Genomic DNA, 27,813 nt, shown 5'->3' with positions numbered 1-27,813 from the left:
CCTCCCCCGCTCGGCTCCGCTCCGGCCCCGCTCGGCCCACTCGGCCCGCTCGGCCCGCTCCCGCCCCGCGGCCTCCGCGGCCTCCGCGCCCAGCTCCGCCCGCAGCCGCCCCCGCCCGCCGCGGCGCTAGAGTCCCCGCCGACCGGGCGGCCCGGCGGCAGCAGCAGCAGCAGCAGGCGGAGCGGCCCGAGCCCGCGGCGGCGGCGGGAGCCCATGGCGTACAGTCAGGGAGGCGGCAAGAAGAAGGTGTGCTACTACTACGACGGTGAGCGCGGGGCAGGGGGGCGGGGGGGAGGGGGGAGGGCAGGGGAGGGGGCAGGGGGTGTGCTACTACTACGACGGTGAGCGCGGGGCAGGGGGGCGGGGGGGAGGGGAGAGGGGAGGGGGGAGAGGGGGCAGGGGAGAGGAGGGGGGAGAGGGGGCAGGGGGTGTGCTACTACTACGACGGTGAGCGCCGGGCGGGGGGGGGAGGGGGCAGGGGGAGGGGGGAGAGGGGGCAGGGGAGAGGAGGGGGGAGAGGGGGCAGGGGGTGTGCTACTACTACGACGGTGAGCGCCGGGCGGGGGGGGGGGAGGGGGCAGGGGGAGGGGGGAGAGGGGGCAGGGGAGGGGGCAGGGGGTGTGCTGCTACTACGACGGTGAGCGCCGGGCAGGGGGGGGGAGAGGGGGGAGGGCAGGGGAGGGGGCAGGGGGGAGAGGGGGCAGGGGGTGTGCTACTACTACGATGGTGAGCGCCGGGCGGGGGGGGGGGGGGGAGGGGAGGGGGAGGGGGACGGGGGCAGGGGACGGGGGCAGGGGAGGGCGGGGAGGGACCGGGACCAGGGAGGGGACGGCCCGCCCGCCCGGCCTCCCCCTGCCGACGCCCCCTCCCCGCCCGCCCGGCCTCCCCCCTGCCCGCCCGGCCTCCCCACCGCCGCCGCCGCCTTCCCGCCCGCCCGGCCCCCCCCCTGCGTCCTCCCCCCCCGCCTCATCCCTGCGTCCCCTCCGCCGGCCTCCCCCCTGCCCCCCGCGGCCGTGCGGGCCCCGCTCCGGCCCGACCCCTCCCCCCGGGTCAGGGCAGCTCCCCCGGCCCGGGCTCCGCACAAAGCCCCGCGGCCCCGAGGGCCCCGCCCCTCCCTCCTCCCCTCCCTCCCCGCCCCTCGCTCTCCCTCCCTCCCGGGCGGGGGCCGCCTCCGCGCTCGGCCCCGCGCTCCGCCCCCCGCGTCGGCCGGGCCCCCTCCCCGGTCCCCGCCCCGGGTCGGGCTGCAGGGCGGCCCCCGCTCCCCGCTCCCCGCGCCCCGCGCCCCGCGCCGCCGGCCCCGTCCCGCCCCTTTGTCCGCCGCCGGCCCCTCCGGGCGCCCCTGGCTCGGGACTGGAAGGCGTGAGGCCGCCCTGGCTCGGCGGGGCGGGGGCGCAGGTGCCCCCGCGGCGCCCGCCCGCCCAGGCGCGGTCACCACCCACCTCTTTGTTGCTCTTTGTTCGGTCAGGAAATGACACCGGGCGTCGGGGCTTGCGAAAGCCGCTGCCGGGCGCTGGGAGTTTCGGGTGGGAAAAGTTCGAGGAGGGCCGGGAAGGGCCAGGTGAGCCGTGAGCAGGTGGGCCCGTGGGCAGGTGACCAATGGGCAGGTGAGCCGGGGGCGGCTGACCCGTGAGCCGGTGGGCCGGTGAGCCAGGGGGCAGCTGACCCGTGAGCAGGTGGGCAGGCGGACAGGTGAGGCGGGGTGCAGGTGACCAATGGGGAGGTGAGCTGGTGGACAGGTGAACCGGTGGGCAGGTGACCAGTGAGCCGGTGACCAGTGAGCCAGTGGGCAGGTGGTGGAGAAGTGAGCCGGTGGGCAGGTGACCAATGAGTAGGTGAGCCGGTGACTGGTGGGCAGGTGACCAGCGGGCAGGTGAGCAGATGGTGGACAGGTGACCAATGGGCAGGTGACCAGTGAGCAGGCGGACAGGTGAGCTGGTGGGCAGGTGACCAGTGAGCCGGTAGGCAAGTGAGCTGGTGGGCAGGTGAGCCGGTGGGCAGGTGACCAGTGAGCAGGTGGGCAAGTGAGCCGGTGGGCAGGTGACCAGTGGGCTGGACAGGTGACCAGTGAGCAGGTGGGCCGGTGGGCAGGTGACCCGTGGGCAGATGAGCTGGTGGGCAGGTGACCAGTGAGCCGGTGGGCAGGTGAGCCAGTGAGCGGGTGGGCAGGTGAGCAGGTGGGCTCCAGCTGTACGGCCCACGGCAAAGTCGGCTGCCCCACTGTGTGGAAGTGGAGATGCCTCGGGCCTGGCAACCTGCGAGCCCCGCGGTCAGTCCAAGAGGCCCCTGCACTGGGAGGGGGCACACCTTCCAGGCCCAGGTCACCAGACGTGCGGTTCTACCTTGAAAGTGGCCAGGTCGCATCAGGTCGGTCCGCAAAGCTGAATCTCGACGCCCAATTATGTAAAATGACCACCTGCGGCATTTATGGAAAAACTTAAAAATGATACATAAGAAGCCTAGATAGTTTGATAGTTGACGGCCGGTGCCCAACAGTCCACAGCTGCGTTTTTAAAACCGCTTCTGAGAGCGCTGCATACACGTGTAGTCCAAGTCGACATCATGCCACCCTGGAGGAGCAAGGGCAGCAATACCTTTTAGATTTAATAGGAATTCTGTTTCTTGAAGATCATTCTTTAAGGATTCATTCACATTTCGAGGCAGCGGTAAAACCCAAGCCCCGCATTCCCTGATGAAATTGAAAAGTCACTAACCATGGGTATGAGTTCATTTTTAAGATGATGCTAGTAGTTCCTAAGGTTTAGAGACTTGTGCGTGTCAGGGGTTGGGTAAAGGAGGGAGGCGTAAAAAGTTGGGGAAACTCTTCGGGCCCTTCCCGCAGCTGTTGGCTGCTAGCGACAGGGATAGGCTCCCATGAAGTCCACGCCCCTTGTCGCCGCTGGGCACCAGACTGGCACTGTGGAACCAGGAGGTGCACTCAGCAGCGGTTGTACGAACAGCTGTTTCTGGGCCCCGTTATGATGAGCCTTTGCTGAGGAACGGGGGGATGCCCAGGGCAGGATGCCGACTTGATAGGGAGAGCGGAAAAGTGGAAATACCAGGTGTCCTGATTGTCGCCTAATACTTTACCGTAGACCATTCAGCTGTTTCACCAACGGCCAACACCAGGTGCATAACTGAACGTAGGATATCTCTCATCAGGTCGTCTGCCTTAGTTGTCTGAGGCTCATGCCTCATTTTCAGAATGGAATTTTTAGTTGCTTTCATTTGGAATATTTTTTGGTAATAATAAAATGTTGAAGTTGTCAAGTGGGTTGGGCATCATTGTGTTGATGATTAATGTGCTGCAGTATAGCTATCAAGCTTTGAACAATTAATCCCGAAAGCTTACATTTCATCACTCAAAAAAACCCTAGTTTGTCAGCCTAAAAAGGTAGTGGTGTTTCTTTTGGTGTGTGTGTGAGGAAAGATGCAAGTAAAGCAGCTTCTGCACCAAAGAATTGGGAGACTTGAAGGTATACAGTGTAGATGGGATTGGAACTAAAAATCTGCCAGCCTAAATCAGCTGGTTTTAACTTGCTGATCAAGTAGAAGGAAGAAAGGTGAAGACAGATGCAGTAGTAGATTCTGTAGCCACAGGGATCCTACCTTTAGGCTTAGGGGGACCATGAGGCACACTCTTGACGACTGTAGCAAAGAAAAGGGACTTCTAAAGACCTGCATCTTTTCTCTGTGAGTTTTACAGTGTTCAGCATTATACCCCTCAGACAACTGGAATGCTGGGTCCAGCTGACCTTTGGGCGTTGATGGATCACGTAGCCATTAAACGTTTGGGGAGAAGTAAGAGGTCACTTTTCTTGCTGTAGAGGTTGACCCATCCCTCCAGAGTTTCCAAAAACTTAATTCTAAATCTTGGTCGTCTTGTACGTATCGCACGACTATCAATACTCTGTAAAATGACGTACCTAGTGTCTGAGATCCCTGCTGACTTTAAGATGATGTGATTTCTCTCCTTAAATGTGATTAGCAAACCAACCCGTGTTAGGCTCCTATTACAATACTCACATCTATCATACTCTATCTAGGGGGCGCCTGGGTGGAGCAGTCCCTTAAGCATCAAACTCTTGATTGATTAATTTATACTACTTTATGTAGAAGTGGTCAGTGTACTTTGTTTCTAACTAAGCTTTAAGCCAGTCACGCTGAGTGCTTGTTTTATGACATATAGTAGGGCTGTATACATAGACAGGGTTTACAGGATTGTTCAGACACTGCTCTGTGCTCTGTTTCATCCTCCTTTGATAGGGTGCATCAAAGTGTTTGGAGGCTAGTGGTTCCGTGAAAAGCACTCAACACTACAGAGATAGAATATAAAAGTTACCAAGACCATGCCTCCCAGTATACTTGTAGTTTACTCTAGGAGATTATAAGAATTTATTTGGCAACCAACTAAAATGGATAGATTTTCTTAGACTTATTCGTAACAGTGGTGCCAAAGTCTTTTGGTAGATAGCCTTTAATAAAATAGCGCGGGTTCCTAGCTGTACGATAAATATTATCCATAAAAATAAGTAATCATTTTTTCCAAAATAGGTAATGAGCAAATCAGAATGCTAAATGAATTATAGCAGTAGTTCATAAATACCAGTATTTTTTTAAATAAAGATTTTATTGATTTATCTGAGAGAGAGAATGGGCGGGGTGGAAGGAGCAGAGGGAAAGGGACCAGCAGATTCTGCACTGACCGCAGAGCCCAATGTGAGGCTCCATCCCACCATAACCTGAGATTATGACCTGAGCCGAAATCAAGAGTTGAAGCGGACTGAGTCACCCAGGTGCCCCCCTAAATACCAGTAGTCTTAATTGCACATCACTATGTAAAACATAGGAGAGTGTAACACTTACCTAAAACAGCTTTCTTTCTTTTTTTTTTTTTTTAAAGATTTTTATTTATTTATTTACTCATGAGAGACACAGAGGGGCAGAGACACAGGCAGAGGGAGAAGCAGGCTCCGTGCAGGGAGCCCGACGTGGGACTGGATCCCGGGTCTCCAGGATCAGGCCCTGGGGTGAAGGCGGCACTAAACCGCCGAGCCACCCCGGCTGCCCTTGACTGGTTTTAATGGCCCAAGAAGAGGTGGTCAGTACCTCACACCTAAAGATTTTTCTTCTTTCCTTTGGTGACAAGAGTGAAACTAAACTCTTCTGCTGCTACCCACCTCCCCCCAAAAGATATTAGTAGTTATTTCTTTTTCCTAACAAAACATGTAAATGCTTTTGTTGACGAATGTTTAAGGAAACAATGGGAACTGGTAATCTCTTAGGGAATGATAATAGCATTGAAACGTGGTTGAGCTCAGATTTAAAAGTTAAAAGTATAAGGATCTTTGTACTGGTTAAGAAGTCTCATTTCTCTGTTTCAGTAGCAGTTTATACTTGTTTATGAAATCAACTTTGGGTTTAGCAGTATCAGATGGGCTTAAAGCCCCTACTGTGTGCCAGGTGGACAAAAGATTATTTAAGTCCTAAGAAGGAAATAAAAATCTGTATGCTAGATAGTAAGATTTGAGACCTTTGTAGGGTACTCAAGTCAGGGAAGACCTGAAGGAAGAGAATGGGTCAGCCTTAAAAGAGTTTTCCTGTAAGATACTGCAAACTGCAAAGGTCACGGAGTTAGGATTTGGCCCACTAAGCAAAAAGATAGACACGGGGTGGGGGGACAATGGGATGCCAGGCTAGGTAGTAAAGGTAAAGGGCCAGGCCACAGAAACTTTGTAGGAAGATATTTAACTTGATTGAGGGAGTGGAAAAACCACTGAAAGATTTTTAAGTAGAACTCAGGTGGAGAAAGGATGGTGAAGAGTGATGAATGAGTGATTGAAAGCAGGAATTGAATGCATATTGGTCCATATAAAATATAATGGTTGTGGCTGACGGAAATGGACACATTTAAGAGCGGTTTTGGGAGTACAACAAATAGAACTTGTTGGATTAGAAATGGAGCTGGAACTGATTGGTGTTGATAAAGAATAAAGGACGACCCCTCAGTTTTCAGATTAAATAGTTAGGTGACTTATTCCCGAGAGAGGGGGATTTTTAGGGCAGCACTCCTGTTCACTGACTTACCCAGGCACCTAGAATAGTGCGTGGCTCACAGTAGTCTCTTCATCTGTTAAATGAATGAACCAACGTGGGAAACTGCTGATGCGTAAAGGTTGTTGTGTACAGAGGCTAAGGGGTAGAAATAGAATCCAGGGGAGTGGTATATGGAAGCCTGTGGCCAGAGTGTTTAGCTAGTAGTGGGCCAAATAGTGTGTGGAAGATGAAAATAATACTGTAGCTTTTTCTTTTTTCTTTCTTTTTCTTTTTTCTGGATAATTTTTGTAGTCCACTTATCTTTAGGAATAAAGGCATATTTTACAATCTTAAAATTCAAAATTTTCTGAAAACGGGAAGAAAAATCTGCAACTCCTTTGGAATCAAGCTTATCTGAATTAATATTTATGATCTTTATTCTGCTTACTGTGAATATTCACACATTTTGCTGCAAAAAATTTTTTTATGGATTTTTTTTTTTAAGTTTTTATTTATTCATGAGAGACAGAGAGAGAGAGAGGCAGAGACACAGGCAGAGGGAGAAGCAGGCTCCATGTAGGGAGCCCAATGCGGGACTCAATCCCAGGACTCCAGGATCACGCCCTGGGCCAAAGGCAGACGCTAAACCACTGAGCCACCCAGGGATCTCCGCTGCAAAAAATATTAATGTTTGATTATAGAATGGTGTGCAGACCCCAGGGTATCACATAATATATAGCAGATGTAACATGCTACATTTATAAAACCTGAAAAAAAAATTAAAATGCACCTAGTCCCCCAGGTACTTTGGATAAGAGAGTGTAGACCTTAGTAGCCATTTCATTCTGATAGCTTCTTTTGAAGAATAAGCAATTTTCTCAAGTTTTACAAATAACTAATTCTTTATGGTTATTTCTTCATAGTGACAAAGTTTGTTGCATTCAAGGAACCACCTTATGCTAGTTTTTCTGGATGTTTGCTTCATTGATAATGCATTTTTGTGTATTTGGTTGAAAATCAAGATAACATTTAAAATGCCCATTATGTTACTAACCGTTTAAATCATGATTGGAATTTATAGGTTCTTGAAACTAAGAAAAGACATTTTATGTTTAATAAGAATTGGATGGCTACAAAGCAATCTTGTAGAGAATTTTGAGATATAATAGGATTAAGCCAGAGAGCATTGGGAGATGTTTTTTTTTTTTTTTTTATAACCTCCTTACATTTTGGAGAAATTTTTGATAAGCAAAATAGCACTTATCTTTGGCTTAGCTCCCCTGTAGACATATGTCATTTAGGTGGTGCGCATACTTATGAAGGTACTGGGGCCCCTAAATTGTAAGCAGAGAAACTTGTTGAAAGTTATATATAATCTTACAAAAATCCAGGAGCCAATTGTTTTTTTTTTTAACTTTGATTAATTGGATACGTAGTTTCTTATATTCATTTTCTGTAAATTAACAAAGACTCTAAGCCTTTTTAAAAATATTTGTATTCCATATTATATCATTTTCTTGCCAGGCTTTCCCCTACCATTTCTTGCTAGTGACTGTAGTGCCATTGCTCTCCTAGTAGCTGCTGCTAAAGATTGTCTGTGTTGCTCGGCACGTGTTTGAATCCAGCTCCTCTGGCTTGCTCGCTAGCTTACTTGGGCGATATTACCTTACTTAGCTGCCTTTCACCTTTCTTCACTGTAGGAATAATAGTAATAATACCTACATCATGTGATTAATTGAGAAGATTAACATATATGTGAAGTGCTTAGAGTAGTACCTCCTAGTGAGCACTCAGAAAAATGTTAATTACTGCTATCACTTTTTTTTTTTTTAAACAGACTTGCTGAGAAATGAAACGGTAGTCTCCCTTCTGTAGGTTATTGGTATCCTTCCTGTTTTTAGATTATTGGCGACTTTCCATTGGATTCTAAGTATGTCTATAACTAGCATATTTGATCTTAAAGTGTGATAGGTGTTAGAGACATTTTGTATTAGTAAATCTTAGAGGCATTTGGAAGTTCTTTGAAGACTAATTTTTTTATTCTTACTCTCTTGATCTCTTCTGGTAGTGATGATTAGAAATACCTTCCTTGCAGTAACTTGTAATTCTCGTGGACTTTCCGTACCTTAAGAATTTGAGACCAGGCTGCTTTCAAGGACCTCTGTGTAGTGCCAGCCACGTAGAGACAAGGAAGCTTTACAGCAGACCCTTATGAAGGTAGTTTGTTTCATGCATAGACTCTGAATTGTGGTAAGTGCGAGGAATATGTTGCACATCCCTTTAGCCCTGCTTAGCTACTTATGTATATTGTCTTAGTCCTGTTGGCTCTTGTTTTAAGAAAGGTGACTTCACTTTAAATGGCTGTGTATATATTGTTTTCAGAACAGTTGGTGTTGGAAGTGAAGAATTAGGTAAATTAGTGGTATACCAACAAAATCAAGCAATGGTGGCATTTAGAAATAGGTAAGTTATAAAATAAGCCTGTAAGAAAGCAGGAATGTGCATCCTGAACCATGATCAAGTATATGGAAGAGTGAGAAACACAAGTTTCTGAGTTCTCAGTTTTTATTAAACAAAAAAAAGTGTGTATTTAGGCAGGATTTTGAAAGATTTTTTTTTTTTATTTTGAAGGTAAGGAAATAGCGTTCTTTAGCTCTAGCTTTTGTATAAACTTGTGTTGAAATGACTGACTTCAAGCCATTAAAATCAACTTGACTGTCCTAATAAAATTTCGGAATTACTTATTTAAAGACTAGAATTAATACTAAAAGTGATTTCTAATTTAATACAAGCTGTTGCAAAAGGTGCTTGTTACATTTTAAAAATAGTATGTTTTTAGGGGTTTCCTTAACCCCAAGGTAACCTTTGTTTATTATAAAAACACTGGATCTGTACCCAAAAGTATTGATTTCATTGAAATTCAATAGATGAAAATTTGTGGTTTTAGTGTTATGTCTGATCATTTTGAATTAAATCTTATGCATAAGTATTAATACATTGGTACATAAGATGTTATAGATAGGCTGGCACTTACGACTTTTAATCATGAAGAAGGAGACAAAAATATTCTTACTATCTTAAAAAAAATGTCGCAAGTATGTCTTATTAGAGCAAAAACTTTATTTAGGACCTAAATTTTATTTAGCAAAAATTTATAGACTGTGATATGGATATGTAGAACGTTTTAACTCCCATAATGCCAACTGTAAAAAATTTCTGGGATGCCAGTAAATATCAAGAAGCAATATTTGCGGGCAGCCCAGGTGGCTCAGCGGTTTAGCACCTGCCTTCAACCCAGGGTGTGATCCTAGAGACCCCGGGTCGCGACCCACCTCAGGCTCCCTGCATGGAGCCTGCTTCTCCCTCTGCCTGTGTCTCTGCCTCTCTCTCTCTCTCTCTCTCTCATGAATAAATAAATAAAATCTTAAAAAAAAAAGCAGTATTTGCTGTAAAATGTTTAAATGACAATGAAACTCAGAATTTGCTTTAGGCGTCTGAATTTGTCCATAAATACAAAAAAATAATTTTCAAATTTAAGTAACAAAAACTACTTTTATAAGTATTTTATTAGGGCTAATCCTAAATAAATTTTGGCAAACTGAAAATCTGAAAAGCTTGCTTGCTTTTAATCTCTAATAAATGTGTATTAATGGAGTTACCACAGTTAAATGTAACACAGTATCTTGGCTTTCTAGTACAGTTTGAAAATTGAAAGATTTGAGATCATTTACAGTTTTAAATCTTGATTAGGTGGTAAGTGCCTTGTGATGATGAACACACACATAAATTTAGACTGTGAAGATTCTCTATTCAGTTGTCTTTTTTCTCTTTTAGGTGATATTGGAAATTACTATTATGGACAGGGTCATCCCATGAAACCTCATAGAATCCGCATGACCCATAACTTGCTGCTAAATTATGGCTTATATAGAAAAATGGAAATATACGTAAGTATACCTTTTGGTAAATATTCAGCAGTGTTTTTTTTTTTTAATCTACTTTGAAATTATTAATCCCCTTAAATGGCATTTAGCAGATGAAAACAAACTCTGGAAGAAAACAAACTCTTCTTTTTGTTTTAATCTTCAGAGAAAACAGTGTGGGAATGGTTTTTAACCCTCTTACTCGACCATTTTTCTAAAGTTTCTCCTATCCCACCTTTTCACATTTTGGCCAACAATTCAGTTTAGCAAACTAAATATCTTTGTTGCAATAGTGGTTCACCTGGCTGCGCTGCTGAAGAGTTGACTATTACAGAAGAATTATGTAGGAAATTCTACAAATACTTCCTGACATATGGAGCAGTGTATTAGTGGACGTGTACAGTACAGCTAACATTTAGGATACACCTACCTTAAGTGCTTTTGCACTAATGTGGAACTATATGTAAACAAATGCAAGACACAGTTCTTGCCTGTTTGGGGAGAAAAGAAAGACTTGAAACAGTTACTAGTATTGAGTATATAGGAGTTACTTTTTTCAGATATAAATATTTACAGGAAAGGAGGGGTTGGATTATACTTTCTGGAATCCTCCTGGGAGAAGTGTGTTAAAAATGAAATTGAGCTCTTGGGAATAAGGATAATTAGGATAGGCAAAGGAAAGGAAGAGATTGTGAACAAAGACTTAAAATTGAGCATGAGTCTCAGTCTCACTTGATACAGAGCAGACGGTTTATGATGGAAAGTGAGAGTTTCTGAACAGATTCAACGTTATAAGCATTGACCCATTTCCACCGCAATAAAAGGAATGTATAATTGAGGGTCAGACCTGTCTGATGGCTTTAAAGGAGTAGGAATCAGCTTTGGAATTGATTACTCATTTCTAAGAAATACACGTATAAATTTGGATTCACTTTGGAATTTATTTTCTGGCAGAGCTAGTTCTTCTGAGAGGATTGTTAGGGGAAATTGTGTACTTGGTGTTTGATGACTCTGATGTAACCAGTTGTGGCTCCACCATTCTGACATTTGTTTTTCTTCACAGAGGCCCCACAAAGCCACTGCTGAAGAAATGACAAAATACCACAGTGATGAGTACATCAAATTTCTACGTTCAATAAGACCAGATAACATGTCTGAGTATAGTAAGCAGATGCAGAGATGTACGTTTCTATGTTAAAAGTCTATGTTAATCTTACTAAGGATCAGTGAGTATTTTCTAGAAGCATATCATTAGAATATCCACATGTAGGTGTTCCGCCTGAGGAAGATACTTCCTTATTTAATTACTGGTTTGAAAAGTAAATGTAAAAATTAAAAATACTAAAACTGCTTTAAAAAAACAAACAAACAGGCGGCTGGGTAGCTCAGTTGATTCACTGATGCTGAGCTCGAGGCTTGCGTCGGCCTCCACACCCAGCGCAGTCAGGTCCCTCTCTGCCCCTGCTTGTGGGTGCGCCCTCACGCGGACCTGAGCACTTTCTCTCCCAGAAAGAAGGAAAGAAAATCGTAAAACCCAAAACAAAATCTACCCGAAGCCTGAGCTCTTGGGAATAAGGATAATTAGGATGTCCATCTGCCAGATGGCCCAAGAGCTGTCTGGATGTTCCTCTAGTCTTTGTTTTGGTCCCATGTTATCTTGGGGATGATGGGTATTGGTGGGGAGACCTTACTTCCCTGCCTTTTTTTAAAAAAGTATACTTGGATTGGCCTTAGCTTGGTGTATATATGGATCTCTTACCTCTCTTTGTGTGTTTTAGTTCATCTGGATTGTTAATACATAATCTGTTCCATTTGTTAGTGAAGCTTTTGATTTTCTTCTACATGATACTCTCTTTTATAGATACGTGTTTTGTTATTAGCGGTTGCCTGGCTTGAAAGTGGAATGAGAAATGTCTTAAAATGATTGAAACAGTTTTTTTTTTAAAGCATGATACTGAAGTTCATTCTCATCAGCAGTTCTGTTGATAGACTTGAGTGATTTTTTTTTTTTTTTTTGAGAAGAACAATTTCAGATACTAAAATAGGTGTAGTGGCTAGATAAGTTACACGTTCATAGAACTTTGTACCCATTTCTACCTTAGGTTATTTCATTTACTCAATAAAATGCTATAATGCATGTAGAACATATTTTTTATACCTTTTTTTTGGATAGAGGTTCAGGCTTAGATTAAAAGTCCTGTGTAGATATGGCAAATGAATTAACAGGATTGATTTAATACATAATACTGAATTATATTAAGATTATGATTATATTTAAATAGTAAGAAACTAAAAGCTTTTCATTATCATGCTAATAAACTAAGGGTATACAAAGCTATGTAAAATAATTACCCTTATTTTTGAAGAGGTTATAATTGGGGTGGGAAGAGGCTGCGAATGGGCCATGTACATAATATGTCCCTTTTATCCTGTCAGTACTGAGGAACTAAATCTATTGCAATGTGTCACGTACCCGTGTTGTTTCCTTGTGCTTTATATACCCCTTCCTTCTATGTCTTGGCTGCTCCGAACCTAGTTAATTCTTACCATCCTTTAAGATTGGGTAGGCAGCCAGCTGCTTTGTCTTTTTAGTACTCACTAAAATATATTTCAAAGTTATGGATGTTCTGTGCATTTAAGGAGTTTTAGAAAAAGTAAATCATAAAGGAACTAAAGTTGTTTAAATTTTTTAGAACCCTGATTAATTTATCGTATGTTTTAGGAGAAATGCCTAAGATTTAAGTGCATGTTTTAATTTAAATGATTCAAATACCTTTTATATTTTGGTGGCTATTGATCTTCTGATAATAGAGCTGAGATTTTCTACAAATTATCCTGGTAGGATTTGGTGGTGATGTTTTACATATAACACTTAAAATTACCTTGGATAAAACGATAAATTATATTTTTAAATAGCAAACTTTAGATTTCTACTGTGATGTGTGATCCGTGATTACATCATATAAAAATATTTGTAAGGAATAGTTTTTGTAAGAAAAAAGTTCATTAATTCGTAGAATGGATTGTAACTGAAATCCGTCTTTCACAGTTAATGTTGGAGAAGACTGTCCAGTGTTTGACGGACTCTTTGAGTTTTGCCAGCTCTCAACGGGTGGCTCAGTTGGTAAGTGTCCTGATTCAGATCTAAAGATTGATTTAAACTTGGTATTAATCTTCTGGTTTACCTGTTTAAAGCAAAGCGTTTTAGTGGTAATGGATTTTGATACTAAAAAGTGATCTGTATGTTTATAGTACAGTTGTCTTTAAAAATCCCCATCTTTGGGGCACCTGGCTGGCTCAGTGGTAGAGCTTGTGCCTCAATTTGGGAGTCGTGAATTCAAGTCTCATGTTAGCACAGAGCTCACTTTTTAAAAGAGAAATAAAGTAATGATTTCTTTCTTTAAAAATAAACCCCATGTTTTATGATCGTAATGACACGAACTTTTTTTAGGTTCCTTACTTTTGTATTTTCACTTAGAGATTTCTCTCCTCTACCTCTCTTCTGGCTACCACTTTCCATATATACTCTTATTTAATCAGATCACAGCTATAGGATAATACTTACCTAAGGAGAAACTGATGTTAAGTGTCCTAGACAATGATCCTTTTCGTAATTTTAAACTCTTACTTATACGTGGCATACTCTTTGCTGTAGGGCTTTTGTCTTGTTATATTAATTTTTTTATTTTAAACACTTTTGAAGTCTACCCTGTATTTTTTTTTAGCTGGTGCTGTGAAGTTAAACCGACAACAAACTGATATGGCTGTTAACTGGGCTGGAGGATTACATCATGCTAAGAAATCAGAAGCGTCAGGATTCTGTTACGTTAATGATATTGTACTTGCCATCCTTGAGTTACTAAAGTAGGTTAATTTATGTTGATATTTTTCTTATGGAAAAGTTTTAATTAAAATGATATAAATCTATGACTTAAAAAATATCAAGGAAATGGTGGGTGAAAAATAGTTCAGTGCTGAGTTTTCTATGGATTCATTACAAACCAATGTAGAAATACAGAACATTTTCCCATTCCTTGAATTTATAATAAGCATGAGAAATGCACATACATGTCTATAAAATTCACATTAAATACACCCTTTTAAAAAAAACCTAGAAGTCGTTCAGTGATTTAGATTTGAGTTACAGTTTCAACTAATGAAAGATGACATGACTCTGGAAGTTTATGCTCTAACATTTTCTAAGTTTTAACTTTTGAAGGCAGAATTTGAAACTTGTGTTAAAGGAAATTTGTTTATTGATGAATCTAGCTAATTGCCTAGCTTCCACATGGAATGGGGCTTTGTTCTTTATTAATGGGTATAATTATCTCTAAATTACTAAAGGAGATAGATTTACAGTGATCCCCGACTGCAGTTTGAGGGAGAGATCTATAGAGGGACATTAGAATTTGGAAATTTACAAAGGTGTTTTTCTTTCTTTTTTTTTTTTTAAACCATTATCAGTTGTAACATGTCTTAATAGATTCCACTTCAGATTGTAGTGAAGGAGTTTTTTGTCAGTATCAAAAAATATTCTTGCCTGTAGTTATTCCATGCATATTGTTTATTGAGGCTAATTTCTTAGTTATGTAAAATTTGGTATTACCTCCTCAGATAAACAGCTAAAATGTTTCAGTTAACTCCTTGAGAGCCAAGGAAAACCACTTGAAATTATTTGCTTGTTTTTTTTTTTTTTTTTTTAAAGGTTTTATTTATTCATGATAGAGAGACAGATTCACAGGCAGAGGGAGAAGCAGGCTCCATGCAGGGAGCCTGATGCGGGTCTTGATCCCGGGTCTCCAGGATCACGCCCTGGGCCGAAGGCAGGTGCTAAACTGCTGAGCCACCCAGGGATCCCCTATTTGCTTGTTTTTTAATTCAACCAACTGTTGGTGTTGGTTCCTGTGTCTCCGTCTCTGAGCAGTGGTTCTTGACTGCGTAGACCCTTAAACAAGCTTAACCTAATTTGTCTAGGCATATTTCTTTAACTGTCATGATCTATCATGATTTAATCGGCTGTTGATAAGCCACTTATGAACCACTCAGAAATTTACTTGGCTAACACCTCTTATTTTTGTGAAGAAAATCTATAATGAGACATTCTGCTTTTTTTAAAAAAAAAAAAAAAAAGATTTTATTTATTCATGAGAGACACGGAGAGAGGGGGGCAGAGGTGCAGGCAGAGGGAGAAGCAGGCTCCCTGCGGGGAGCCCAGTGTGGGACTTGATCCCAGGACCCCGGGGTGACACCCTGAGCCCAAGGCAGATGCCCAACCACTGAGCCACCTAGGTGGCCCGTGCTTTTTTTTTCTTTACTGAATGGTGCTTTCCTGTGAGTTGAGGATATTATCATGGGTCCTTAGTCTGATGTCAGTTTGTTTATTTTCTTTTAGCATAGTGGTGGTATCCTTCTATAATAAACATGCAATGCTCTGCCATTTTATTCAATAACAAAATAATACTCCATTATTATGCCATAGAAGGATGACATTCAGGGTTCATTTCCTTTTGTTTTGATATGGGTATGTATTGGTAATGGGATGTCACAGTATGGTGATATACGTGGCCTTGAAATGTATTTGAGTTGTAACTGTACTGCTGCAGTGTTTAGTGCTCCAGGCAGCACCGTGAAGGGACGAGAGTACCAGATGGTTTCTGTCACAACTACTACTTGCAGTTGCAAGCACAAAAGAAGCCATAGATCATTTATAATCAAATAAGCATGGCTGTATTTTAGTAACACGTTATTTATGGACATTGGAATTTGAATTTCCCTAAATTGTCACATATGAAATATTCTTCTAATTTTATTTTTCAGTGATTTAAAAATGTAAAAACTGTTTTATCTCAAGGTTTACAAAAAGACTCCATTGGTCAGATTTGGGCTATGAACTGTAGATTGCCAACCACTGTTTTATAATACTGAAAATTTATTAGATGTTTTAAAGTAATCATCCATCCTGTAAGTGCAGTATAATCTTCAGTTGTTAATATATAGGAACTGGTAGTATGTTTCTAAAACATGTAGAACTGGACAGATTTCACAGAGAGTAAGTACATTTTTCTTACCTATATTGGGGCTGAAGAGAGGATTTGAAGATCGGAGGCTCAGTCTTGTAACTTTAGATGTTTGAATGGTCTCTTAGGCTGGAAATTAAGAGAAAGGATTCAACATTCTGAAATGGAAGAGCTCAAAAATACTTCTGAACCCATTTCAGAACAACCTGGTTCTCATTTAAAACCTTTTAAAAACTTAACTGATGCTTTATTTTCAGGTATCATCAGAGAGTGTTATATATTGATATTGATATCCATCACGGTGATGGTGTTGAAGAAGCTTTTTACACAACAGATCGTGTAATGACTGTATCATTCCATAAATATGGGGAGTACTTTCCTGGAACAGGAGACTTGAGGGTAAGACTGAATTTCTATCTGAATAAATATTATGATATAAATATTAGAACTGAAGAAGATAATAATCCTATATCTAAACTAATTCTGTTCTAGAGTCATTTAAAATTTATATGCAGAATTGAGTCATTTTATATGCTATATAACATTTGCTAGAATTCACTTTTGTTGACTATAAGCAAAAATTTAGTGAGAACTGAGAGGACTTTTGCTCAGCCATTTTCTTTGGTCGAATAATTATTTTTGAACATCCGTGAAGCACAGAAGCAGTTGTCTTGATGTTTATTTGGATCTTCAAAACGTACTCGACAGTAGCCAGCATTGCTGTTGATTGTAAAGATTGGTGGATGAAAATAGAACTAAGTCTATTTTATTTTAGGTTTTTGTATTACCCCCCCCTTTTATGATTAGTCTTGGTTTAATAGGTCTTATTTTAATCCCCCCCTCCCCCCCTGTTTAGTGCTCTTTTATTTTATGAGTATAAAACCACTGGTCACATCTTGTTTGTACAAAGTTCCTCCGGTAGTTTTGCTTCGCTGGCTTTTCTTGACCCAAACTACCTGCATGTTGAAAATTTATTCCAAGATTTAAATGACTGTTTTCAAATTCATCCTGGGTTGTAGAGGAAATTTCTCTTATCGTGGCATTCAATATTAGTTCAGAGTTTTTAAATTAAGGTTATTTTTCAAATCTGTGGTATGTATTACAGCTTATTTTAGTAACTAATATTTTGAAGAGTAGCCTTATTTTTCAAATATGTGCTTTCTTTATTTGACCACAAGATGGTGCTCTTTCAGTAAGAGTCACGATGGTGAAATCTTACAAATGAGTAGGTCAGTCGTTTTAATTTGTTGGAATTTAAATTATGTGGCTTTTAAAATTGCAAATTTGTATTTTCAGTTCCATGCCTGCTAGCTCCGTCAGTGCGTTTCTCCGCTTGGCCCTAACTTACATACCAGTGATGCTTAGAGTATGAGCCTTAGGCAAGCGGAATCGGCATCTCCTGGGGACATCCTGTCAGGCCTCGGGAACTGATTCTGCGCACTAAACTTTGAGAACCACTCACTACCCTAACCAGTAGAATTCCTTTGTGTGTAGCCGTTGCACCCGGTAGAAATTCAGCATAAACCTTCGCAGTTTTAAGCTTAAACTAAGTCTTTTAAGTATAATCAAAAATGGCAAAACATGGCCTCTGTTTTAATTTCTGACAGTATTCTTATTGTTTAAAGTTGTTGGAACATATTGGAGAGCGGGTATCTTTTAAAGATTATAGAATTACTTTCAATATTTCTTTTATTCACTAAAGATTTTGTACTTACTATAGGAAATGTCAGCATATTTTCCCTTTAGTTATTATAAAGGTGTCCCTAAAATTTTATAAGGGAATCAAAACTATTATACATGGAGTACTATTTGGAATTTCATAAAACTTGTGTGTATCTCTGGATGTTAATAAACATTCCCTTTTCTACCTGCCGGTTCATTCTAAATTAGAAAAGAAAGCTACTCTGAGCTTAGATCATTGTTAACATTGCTTGTATCGATTAGATTGGGAGTCTTTAAGTAGAAGAAAAAGATATGGTAAAGTAGCAGTTGAGGAGTAAGAAATGGAAGGGAGAAAGCTTGGTGCAACAAGGGAGCAGCTGAGGCGCCAGGTTTTGGTTCGAGTGAGAAGTGCTGACCAACTCTCTGTATTCGGAAATTTTACTGTCAAAATATGTCCCAGGAGTTTAGTTTTTTAAAGTGCAGAATTTTACGGATTCACAGTGCTTTAGTTTATCAACATCTAAATGGTTTGTATTTAGTTAAGCGTTTTAGGTTTCTTCAAGAAAAATTGTTGCGGGAGATATGTAATTCCACTTTTTTCTTCATTGGAATTTGGATCATAACTATAATGTTGAAGGATAAACTATGTTTTGTTTTGTTTTTTAAGATTTTATTTATTTATTCATGAGAGACACAGAGAAAGGCAGAGACCCAGGCAGAGGGAGAAGCAGGCTCCATGCAGGGAGCCCAACGCGGGACTCGATCCCAGGACCCCGAGGTCGTGTCCTGAGCTGAAGGCAGAGGCTCAGCCGCTGAGCCACCCAGGCGTCCCTAAACTATGCTTTTTAAAAATGAATCAAACTCAATCATTATATGAGAGATAAGGGGAGACTTGTAAAAAAGCGTTAGTAATCCTAAAGATTCACATATATTGAGACTTAATTTAAGAATGTAAGAATCAGCCACCACCAGTCCTTTCGTGTTGCAGTTAAAGAACTATTTGGGGGCACCTGAGTGGCCTAGTTGGTTAAGCTTCTGCCTTAGGCTCAGGTCATGATCCTGGGGTCCAGGGGTCAAGCCCCGTGTCGGGCTCCCTGCTCTGCGGGAAGCCTGCTTCTCTTTCTTCCTCTCCTACTCCTCCTCCCCCACCCAGTACATTCTCTCTTGCTCTATCTCAAATAAATAAATATTTTTTTTAGAAAAAGAACATACTTTGTAGCATTTTTGTACTGTACCATTTCTTCTAGGAATTCTGTGTGTGTGTGAGCGCATATAGGTAGATTTACACGCATCTGCGCGTCCATGATGCATATGCATAGTACGTGCAGTGTTAGGGTATACGCATGTGTGTGTATGTTGCTGAACCCAGCTCTCAGTTTCTCTTACTTCTTTGGGGAATGTTAATATCAAGAGTGGTTATTTATTCAACAAGTAGAAATAAGACTTTATTTCAACCCAATTATAGAGCAGATTTTGGTGCTTTAGTCTGCATTTGTCAAAACTTGAGGACAGTTGGAGCTTTTGTTTCAACATAAATAAACTTATACCATGAAGTGAGCTTCAAAGGAGGATTCTGCATTATAGAGACAATTGTCCTGCACGGTTCTTTGGCTCAGGGTGTCTGTTTTCCATAATGTCTTACATATTCTGTTCATGATTAATTTCTTGGTCAAATATACTGCCTTTAATTGTTAAGTTTCTTTTTCCCCAAAATAACCATTACAAATTAATTGGAATTGATTCTTTTCAGCTTAATAAAGCAATCCATTAATATTGAAATATAGACTTACTCTGTATTATTTCCTTTTTTTTTTTTTTAATTTTTTTAAAGATTTTATTTATTTAGAGATACAGAGAGGCAGAGGGAGAAGCAGGCTCTCTGCAGGGAGCCTGTTGTGGGACTTGATCCTGGTACCCCAGGATCACCCCCTGAGCCGAAGGCAGACGCTCAACCGTTGAGCCACCCAGGGGTCCCTATTATTTCCTTTCTTAACCTAACAGATGAGTTCAGAATTTGATATTGTTGCCTAGTTTTTTAATCCTGTAAAAAAATATTAATAAACACGCAAACATTTTTACTATGAAACACGCTAAGAGCTGTTTATTCATGCATTTTAGGATATTGGTGCAGGAAAAGGCAAATACTATGCTGTCAATTTTCCAATGAGAGATGGTATAGATGATGAATCCTATGGGCAAATATTTAAGCCTGTAAGTATTATTCTTTTCAAAATTAAAATGGAATTTTAAAATATTTTTAGAGAAGGTAACATTTGTTATTTTGTACATAGATTATCTCAAAAGTGATGGAGATGTATCAACCCAGTGCTGTGGTGCTACAGTGTGGTGCAGACTCACTGTCTGGTGATAGGCTTGGTTGCTTCAATCTGACAGTCAAAGGTAAGCTGTTTCCTGGGTGATAGTCCCAGGAAAAAATTTTTTTTTTCTTTCCAAGAACTCATAAAAGTTGTCATTTTAATTTTTTGCCTATTAACCCAGAACCCTATGTTTTGTTTTTGTTGTTGCTGTTGTTGTTGTTGAATGTCTGTATGCATTTGGAATTGATTTTGATAACTATAGTCTTGTTTCAGTAAATTAGGTGGTTTTTATTTTGTCGGTACATTCATACACGAATAGTTTTATAAAGCTGCTTGAAGTCCCAACCAAGGCAGCCATTGTCAATCTTTTTCCAGATAACACGCAGACTCTCTTCTTCCTTCCTTCCTTCCCCTCCTTCCTCTCTTTCTTTCTAAGATTTTATTTTTAAGCAATCTCTGCACCCAACATGGAGCTTTAACTCAAAACCCCAAGATCAAGAGTCGCACGCTCCTCAAGGCTCCTGAGTGGCTCAGGATGTTGAACGTCTGACCGTTGATTTCAGCTCAGGTCGTGATCTCGGGGTCATGGGGTTGAGCCCTTTGTGGGGGACTCTGCTTGAGATTCTCTCTCTCAGTCTCCCCCCTGCTCCTCCCGCTGCTGACTGACGTCTGTATCTCTGTCTAAAATAAATAAAATCTTTAAAAGTTGCATGCTCCTCCTGCTGAGCCAGCCAGGTGCCCCAAACTTTGTTACTTTTCAATTTCAGCTTTGTTTATTCACTTCCCATCATGGAAGAAGAGGGAGGGATTCAGGTCTTTTTCACCACTTTGTCTCCCAACACATGCACACACTCTTCCAGTATCTTAATTTTTGCAGTTTAAATCTGATTTTGGTTGTGGCATTCAGTGTTTAGTGTCATCAACATTAAAGCATGTTCAGCTTAACAAATTTTTCTTTATTGTATAACTTTTCTTGCCTGATTTTTTTCATTACTTAGCTTTTTCTTTACTCATTATTAAACTCAGTAGCTTCAGATGTTCAGGTGCATCAAGTATTCCATTACGTTGACCTTCTTGAAGAATAGCCTTCTGACCTGTTACTGTTGGATGAGTATCCCCTCCCTATAGGCTTGGTAGAACAAGGAGCTCTTTGCTTCCCTTCTGTGTGCCTGCCTTCCCTCCCACATTACTCTTTCCTCTGTCTTCATCTTAATTCTGGTCTCATTTTGGTAGAGCACATTCCCAAGTAGCTTTCTGAGAAAAGATGTGTGGGGGATTAGGAGTGCAGCAACCCAAAATTTAAATTTGATCAAGTGTTGGAATTAACGTGTACTAGGAGTCCAGACCAAAGTGAAAGATCACCATCATGGAGGGGACTACTAGGGTAGGAGGAAAAATCGTGAATTTTATTTAATAAGTTCTTAAAATTTGTTATATGAGAGTCAGTAATGATGAATGTTGTATATGGTTTTATAGTTGTTTTCCTTTTGAACTTTAACAAGTGGCTGTTCTTAATTACCTCGTAAGATGTGAAGAATTCTCAGCTATAACTTTTTTAAAATGACTCTTGGCTTAAATGGAGTTACATAACTAAACCCAGATATTTAATTCTTTTACTTAATGTTATGATTGCTTCTATACCCAGTTAGCATTAGAATTGTGGTATAATCTGTTCTGCCTCTCTTAGGTTGAACCAGTACAAACTTGATTCCCCCTTTTCTTGGTAGATCAATGGCAGTCAAATAGCAGTTTTCTATCGTTCAACTTAATGTGTTGATAACCACCTCTTGGTCTCAGAATGGACATGATCTTCCTAATGTACACAATGGGTACTAACTGTCCGTTTTCATGTCCTGCCTGGCTCTTTGAAAATGCTTTAATGCTTTCATGCATTAGTAATAGCATTCATAAAGCCTATACCGTAGTGTTTTACAGTAATCTACATTTCAACTGTTAGAATTTCAGTTGTATAAAGCATAAGGGTATTTGTAATCCTAGATCTTAGATTCTAAGTTTTCTCTACTGCCAGCTTCAATTTAGATTTCTCAGGTCTTCTGAAGTCCGTTACCTCTTGTCCATCTCCTCTCTATCTTCATTTATGTTGTTACTGTTGTGTTTCTGCCATTCTTCTTTTTTTATAGGTTTTAGTTTTAGCCTTTAAAAAAATTCCTTTATAGTCCTTTTTATCAGGTTTTGAGAAGAAGGAAAAGTGTTTTTGTTTAGCCAACTTTTTTTTACTCAGAGGTCTATAAAGTAACTTTCTGTTTACTTTGTCTTTAAAAATACCGAAGTGGTTTTTATCTAAGAAGACTGTTTTTTCAGTAGCAGCAATAGAAATTGGGTTATGAGTCTCATAGTGCAACAGTTAAAGAATACTTAATGGAAATGGACTATCTTTGGATGATGGAGTTTCGGATAGCTTTTTCTGTGTACTTGATTATACCAAACATTCTTTAGTAAGCATGATTTTTTTCTGTAATTGAAGGGTTTTTTTCTTAAAGATTGATCTGTATGCCTGAATTTTTGATATATCCGTAATACTGGTAACTAGCTTATGATTGATTATTGAATAATCACATTTATGCAAAGAAAATATTTTGTTTTTATATTTGGTTTACTTTCTGTTCAAGTTTCTACACGTAGAAATTTGTTGAAGTGTTCCTCATGTAATAGGTAGTAATTTTATAATCTTAGCTAAGATTATCCATAGTACTGCGATCTGATGATATCTGCATAAAGTTCTGTTCATATTTTTAATCTTAATGGTATAATTTGATTTTCTGTCAGGGACACTTGTTAAAATAGCCAATTGTATCTGAGTTGTATATATCATTGTATGAAAGGTATTTGATTAAAAAATCTTAGACTAAAAATTCCTTGAAATTTTTGCATATTCTTTAAATACTTAGAAAAGCCATTTTGGTTTATGTAAAACTGTTTGCATTTATTATCTTTTTAAAACTTATTTTTCAAACTGCTAAAATATTTAGATTTGCTGTTAGCCAAATCTTTTTTGTCTCAGGTCATGCTAAATGTGTAGAAGTTGTGAAAACTTTCAATTTACCATTACTGATGCTTGGGGGAGGTGGATACACAATTCGTAATGTTGCTCGATGTTGGACGTACGAGACTGCGGTTGCCCTTGATTGTGAGATTCCCAACGGTAAGCATTCTCATTAAGACCCATACATACAAATGTGGGTGGGTGGATGATGAGCTTCTAAAGCCACGTGAACAGGAGAGCAGTCACTTAATAAATGCCCTCTGTGTTCACTTTTAAACGTTGTCTTGGGGAATGTTTCACAGCTTGAATCTGGGTTTTGTGCGTGGAGTTGTGGGGAAAACTGAGCTTTTATTTAATATGTTACTTTATTTTATTGTTTTTAATAGAACTGCCATATAATGATTACTTTGAGTATTTTGGCCCGGACTTCAAACTGCATATTAGTCCTTCAAATATGACAAACCAGAACACTCCAGAATATATGGAAAAGATAAAGTAAGAGACCATTGAATTGATTTGATAAACATTTCATCTTTATTTCTATATATCAGATGTTTCCTTTGTCTTTTTCAGAAGCATTTGAAACGTTAAGATGACTGATTTCTTTTAATTTTTTTGAGATAATGAAAACGTTTGTGCTTCGTAGCTCAAAAATATTTCCATTTTCTACCAAAATGGATTTTTAAATTTCAAAAGGCACTGTAAATTGTATACTTTCTTGCCTTACAAAAAAGTGAAATTTTCCTTTTTGAAACATTTTGGTAGGAGCACCTGGGTGGTTCAGGGGGTTGAGCGTGTGTCTTTGGCTCAGGGCACGATCCCGGGGTCCTAGGATTGAGTCCCACGTCGGACTCCCTGTGTAGAACCTGTTTCTCCCTCTGCCTGTGTCTCTGCCTCTCTCTGTGTTTCTTATGAATAAATAAAAATAAAATCTTTAAAAAAAAAAAAAAAGAAACTTTTTGGTAGAACTTTATCTCCATGAACAAAGTGTTTAGAGATCTGTCTGTTGTACTATACAGACCCAAGTTTGTGTCTTCTCTGCCAACACACTAATCTTTGTGACATTTGGCAGGTTAATTTGCCTTTAGGCTTATATTTTCTCATTTTTGAAATGGGGGATGAAATAGTATCAAGTTGTAAATTTTGAGGATTAAATGGGTTAATGATAGTCTGAATGTCATGCTTTTATATTATTATTTAACTCATAGGTTAAGTCAGGTAAAAGATGAAATGTTTTCTTAATATTTCCTCTTACATTTAAGAGGAACATGAAATGAATTTTATCTAATAAATTTGCATGTGTAATTTAGACAGCGTTTATTTGAAAATTTACGCATGTTACCTCATGCACCTGGCGTCCAGATGCAAGCAATCCCAGAAGACGCTGTTCATGAAGACAGCGGAGATGAAGATGGAGAAGATCCAGACAAGAGAATTTCTAGTAAGATAATGCCTTGATGTGTATTGTTACATTCAACTTTCTTATGTCTTAAAACCTGATTTGAATGTCAATGTTTTTAATTCATGTAACTCTGTGTGATCAAGGGGGTGCCTGGGTGGCTCAATCGGTTGAGTATCTGACCTCTTGAATTTGGCCCAGGTCATGATCTCAGGGTTGTGAGACCAAGCCCCACACTGGCTGTGGAGTCTGCTTGGGATCCTCTCTCCCTCCAACCCCCACTCCCCATGCATGTGCATACATGTAAACATGCTTTCTCAAAAAAAAAAAAAATCCTGTATATTTGGGAATGAAATGAAAAGTAATACCATTTATCCAAAGTAGGATGAGTTGACTAACATCAAGCACCTTCCGTTTGAGTCTCTAGCCTCCCATTCCACTTAATGTTTCCTGCCAGAGTTCTAGCATAATGGTATGCTATTGTGGTGTAGACCTTCTAACATACTTGGTAGTAATGATATTTTTAATATTGTCTATGTTTCATTTTAGCTCTAAGATGAACGGTTAGTCCTTTGAAAAAGACGTTATCCCCACCTCCTAGTAGTAAAACATAGTTTTTCCCCTCCAAATTTTTCTTGGTGAGATCCCCAAATGTTTTTCATGTTGCTTTGAATTATTTCTTCCTAGCCTCCGATCTAAATTTTCAGTATTGAACAAACCATGCATTCAGTTCTAATCTTAAAAATATTAAGTATCTGTTACCCTGTACTTTTAGATGTAGAAATTGGTTGGTGCATTTGTACCTGAGTGTGTTAACAACAATTAAACCTCTGACCGTCTTTGTCAACTTTTCTTAAAATCCTTATATAATCAGTTCGAGCATCAGACAAACGGATAGCTTGTGATGAAGAATTCTCAGATTCGGAGGATGAAGGAGAAGGAGGACGTAGAAATGTGGCCGATCATAAGAAAGGAGCAAAGAAAGCTAGAATTGAAGAAGACAAGAAGGAAACAGAGGACAAAAAAGCAGGTCAGATTTATTTTTTGTTAAATCTATTTTAATTATAAGTTTTAAAAAGGAGCTTCATTTCAACTCTTTATGAAATCTGAAGCCAATTACACAAGTATTAAAGGGGGTGGTTTTGCTGGGTAGATGACCTTTGTCCCCTGTGTCACAGGTAAATGGTGCTTACCTTTTAAATCTTTTATTTAGAGCTCTGTTTGCTTTTATAATATAGAAAACCTTCTTACCGTCTCTTGCTGACAGAGGCACAAAATGATGAACATCACACTATGGTAGAGATCCGGTAAGAAGACAGAGAGGGGTTCTATAGACCCATTTGTATTCTGAGCAGAGCTGAAATTCTAAGATAGTCTTTAACTACCTAAAAGTTTATTTGATGGGAATAAAACATCCTTAGACCAATTTCACCATTGTGAAAAAGCTGAGAGAGTGGACTTTGCCCAGAAATTATTTGATGAGAACATAAAAACTGAGGGAAAATCGGAGGAGATTTGGAAGCTAGGTTGGAGGTGAGGTATAATACTTTGATACCTTAACTTAAAAATGCCGTTAGCTTGTCTTTTGACAAAACGATGGTTTAGGCAGTAAATTTAGTACCAGAATATATTATCTTTTATCTGAGTTCGCAGAGCACTTAAACACACTTTGGTCATTTTATTTAACATACATTATAATGCCTCATTACAGGGTTTTACGTGCCTGCATTGCTAGATTGAGCCGCTCCTGGCTAGGGAACGCCGCGGTATCCTAAATACCTGTATTCCTAACACTTAACCACCTGCGTTTGCAGTGTTCATGTTGCTGTCTCCCTGATCTTTATGACCATGGTCGAGTTTCCCGGGACTTGGCCTGCTTATCTTACCTGATTCTCCCCTCTTCTCACATACTTCAGTCCCGGTGGTCTTTCAGTTCTCCCTCCTAACCTATTCAGTCTGCCTTGCCTCAAAGTCGTCTTAAGTTTTTCTCTGTTCTGGATACTTCATCCCTTTTACCACCCAAAAGCTCTTCATTCTTAGGACACCTCTCAAATGTCACTTTTCTGTGGTAGCCTCTCCCAGCGCCGTCGCTCGGTGCTGCGCGCGGGTCTGTAGGCCGACCTGTCCACGGCGTACCCGCTGAGATGGTGTAGAGGGGAAGCACCTTGACGGGGGCAGGGCCTGTGTTACATCGGCCCCTTGAACCTCTGTCTTTCAGCAAAGTGTAAATAGATGGTTACTGAGTTCATGAATCGTAAGATTGCATATGGCAGCTTTTTATATTTTATTTTAAAGTTACATATTTTATATTTAAAAATAGGCTTCAATCTCTTCCCAATTTCTCTTCCCAATTTATGTTTTTAGATGTTAAGGAAGAAGATAAATCCAAGGACAGTAGTGGTGAAAAAACAGATACCAAAGGGTAAATTATGTTCCGTATCGAGTAACTTTTCTGTGCTGTAAAAATAAATACATTGACTTTGGGTGTGGATGTGTCGTATTCTTTTGAGAAGTGCTGGACTGAACTTGATTGAGAGCATCAGTTGTATGAAGTGCTCTAAATTTTAGTCCGTATCGGTACATAAGGTAATCTGTAACATATGCCGTCTTAACCATCCGTTTGTGTTGTCTGTTCGTCTGTTACTCACGTAGCTTGCCTTAGAAGATGGTAAAGGGTAGTCGTAATACTGTATAACTGAACGTAAATCGGTTTGTACCCTCGTATGTAATGTATCTCGGACCTTTTGCTAATAACTTTATGTGATCTTTTCGTGGTGCTCTTATTTCTTTGTGTACACGAATTTTGTTAGTTTTGGGTAGTGGATAAATTGAAACACGGGGCTAGCATAAAACAGTTGACCATGCAGTTACATTTAGCAGAATCATAATTGAGGTTTTTATCATCAGAAAGCATATAAATCCCTGACCTCGTCTGATTTTGTGTTAGCCTTTATAGGATAACGTGGACTAGATTGTAAAATCACTGGGAAGATTTAAGGTAGTCAGTACTCCGGGAACAGTCAGGACACTGTGTGTTTGGGCCGTGACCCTACGGGGCCTTAATGTTTTATGTTGTCTCTTAACAGAGCCAAATCAGAACAGCTCAGCAACCCTTGAATTTGAATGTCTCACCAAGTTCAGAAACCATAAACGAGTGAGAAAATATTGGGAAGAAAAATTTTTTCTTTTTGAAGACTTCCGGCTTCATTTTATACTACTTTGGCATGGACTGTATTTATTTTCAAAATGGCTTTGTTTTTGTTTTTCTTGGCAAGTTTTATTGTGAGTTTTCTAATTATGAAGCAAAATTTCTTTTCTCCACCATGCTTTATGTGATAGTATTTAAAATTGATGTGAGTTATTATGTCAAAAACTGATCTATTAAAGAAGTAATTGGCCTTTCTGAGCTGATTTTTCCATCTTTTGTAATTATCTTTATTAAAAAATTGTACTTGGA

The 27,813-nt window shown here is 40.3% G+C and overlaps 1 protein-coding gene across 4 annotated transcripts; it reads left to right on the top strand.

Moving 5' to 3' along the window:
- On the top strand, positions 1-27,813 carry HDAC2 (histone deacetylase 2). Of its 4 annotated transcripts, XM_072739345.1 has the most exons (15): positions 64-265; positions 8,102-8,283; positions 9,868-9,980; positions 11,020-11,137; positions 13,006-13,080; positions 13,682-13,820; positions 16,231-16,372; positions 19,754-19,846; positions 19,927-20,035; positions 22,976-23,116; positions 23,344-23,452; positions 24,268-24,398; positions 25,231-25,386; positions 26,721-26,778; positions 27,443-27,813. In XM_072739345.1, the coding sequence occupies exons 3-15, from the start codon at positions 9,906-9,908 to the stop codon at positions 27,471-27,473; spliced, it is 1,377 nt and encodes a 458-aa protein (XP_072595446.1). In that variant the 5' UTR covers positions 64-265; positions 8,102-8,283; positions 9,868-9,905; the 3' UTR covers positions 27,474-27,813. The 4 variants fall into 4 exon arrangements, with proteins under 4 accessions (XP_072595417.1, XP_072595446.1, XP_072595428.1 ...); XM_072739316.1 differs by lacking the exon at positions 8,102-8,283 and having other exon boundaries at positions 1-265; XM_072739327.1 differs by lacking the exons at positions 64-265; positions 8,102-8,283 and adding an exon at positions 529-548.

The sequence above is a fragment of the Vulpes vulpes genome, chromosome 1, assembly GCF_048418805.1.
Source record: "Vulpes vulpes isolate BD-2025 chromosome 1, VulVul3, whole genome shotgun sequence".
Lineage (NCBI taxonomy): Eukaryota > Metazoa > Chordata > Mammalia > Carnivora > Canidae > Vulpes > Vulpes vulpes.
This window is presented reverse-complemented; position numbering and strand designations above follow the sequence as displayed.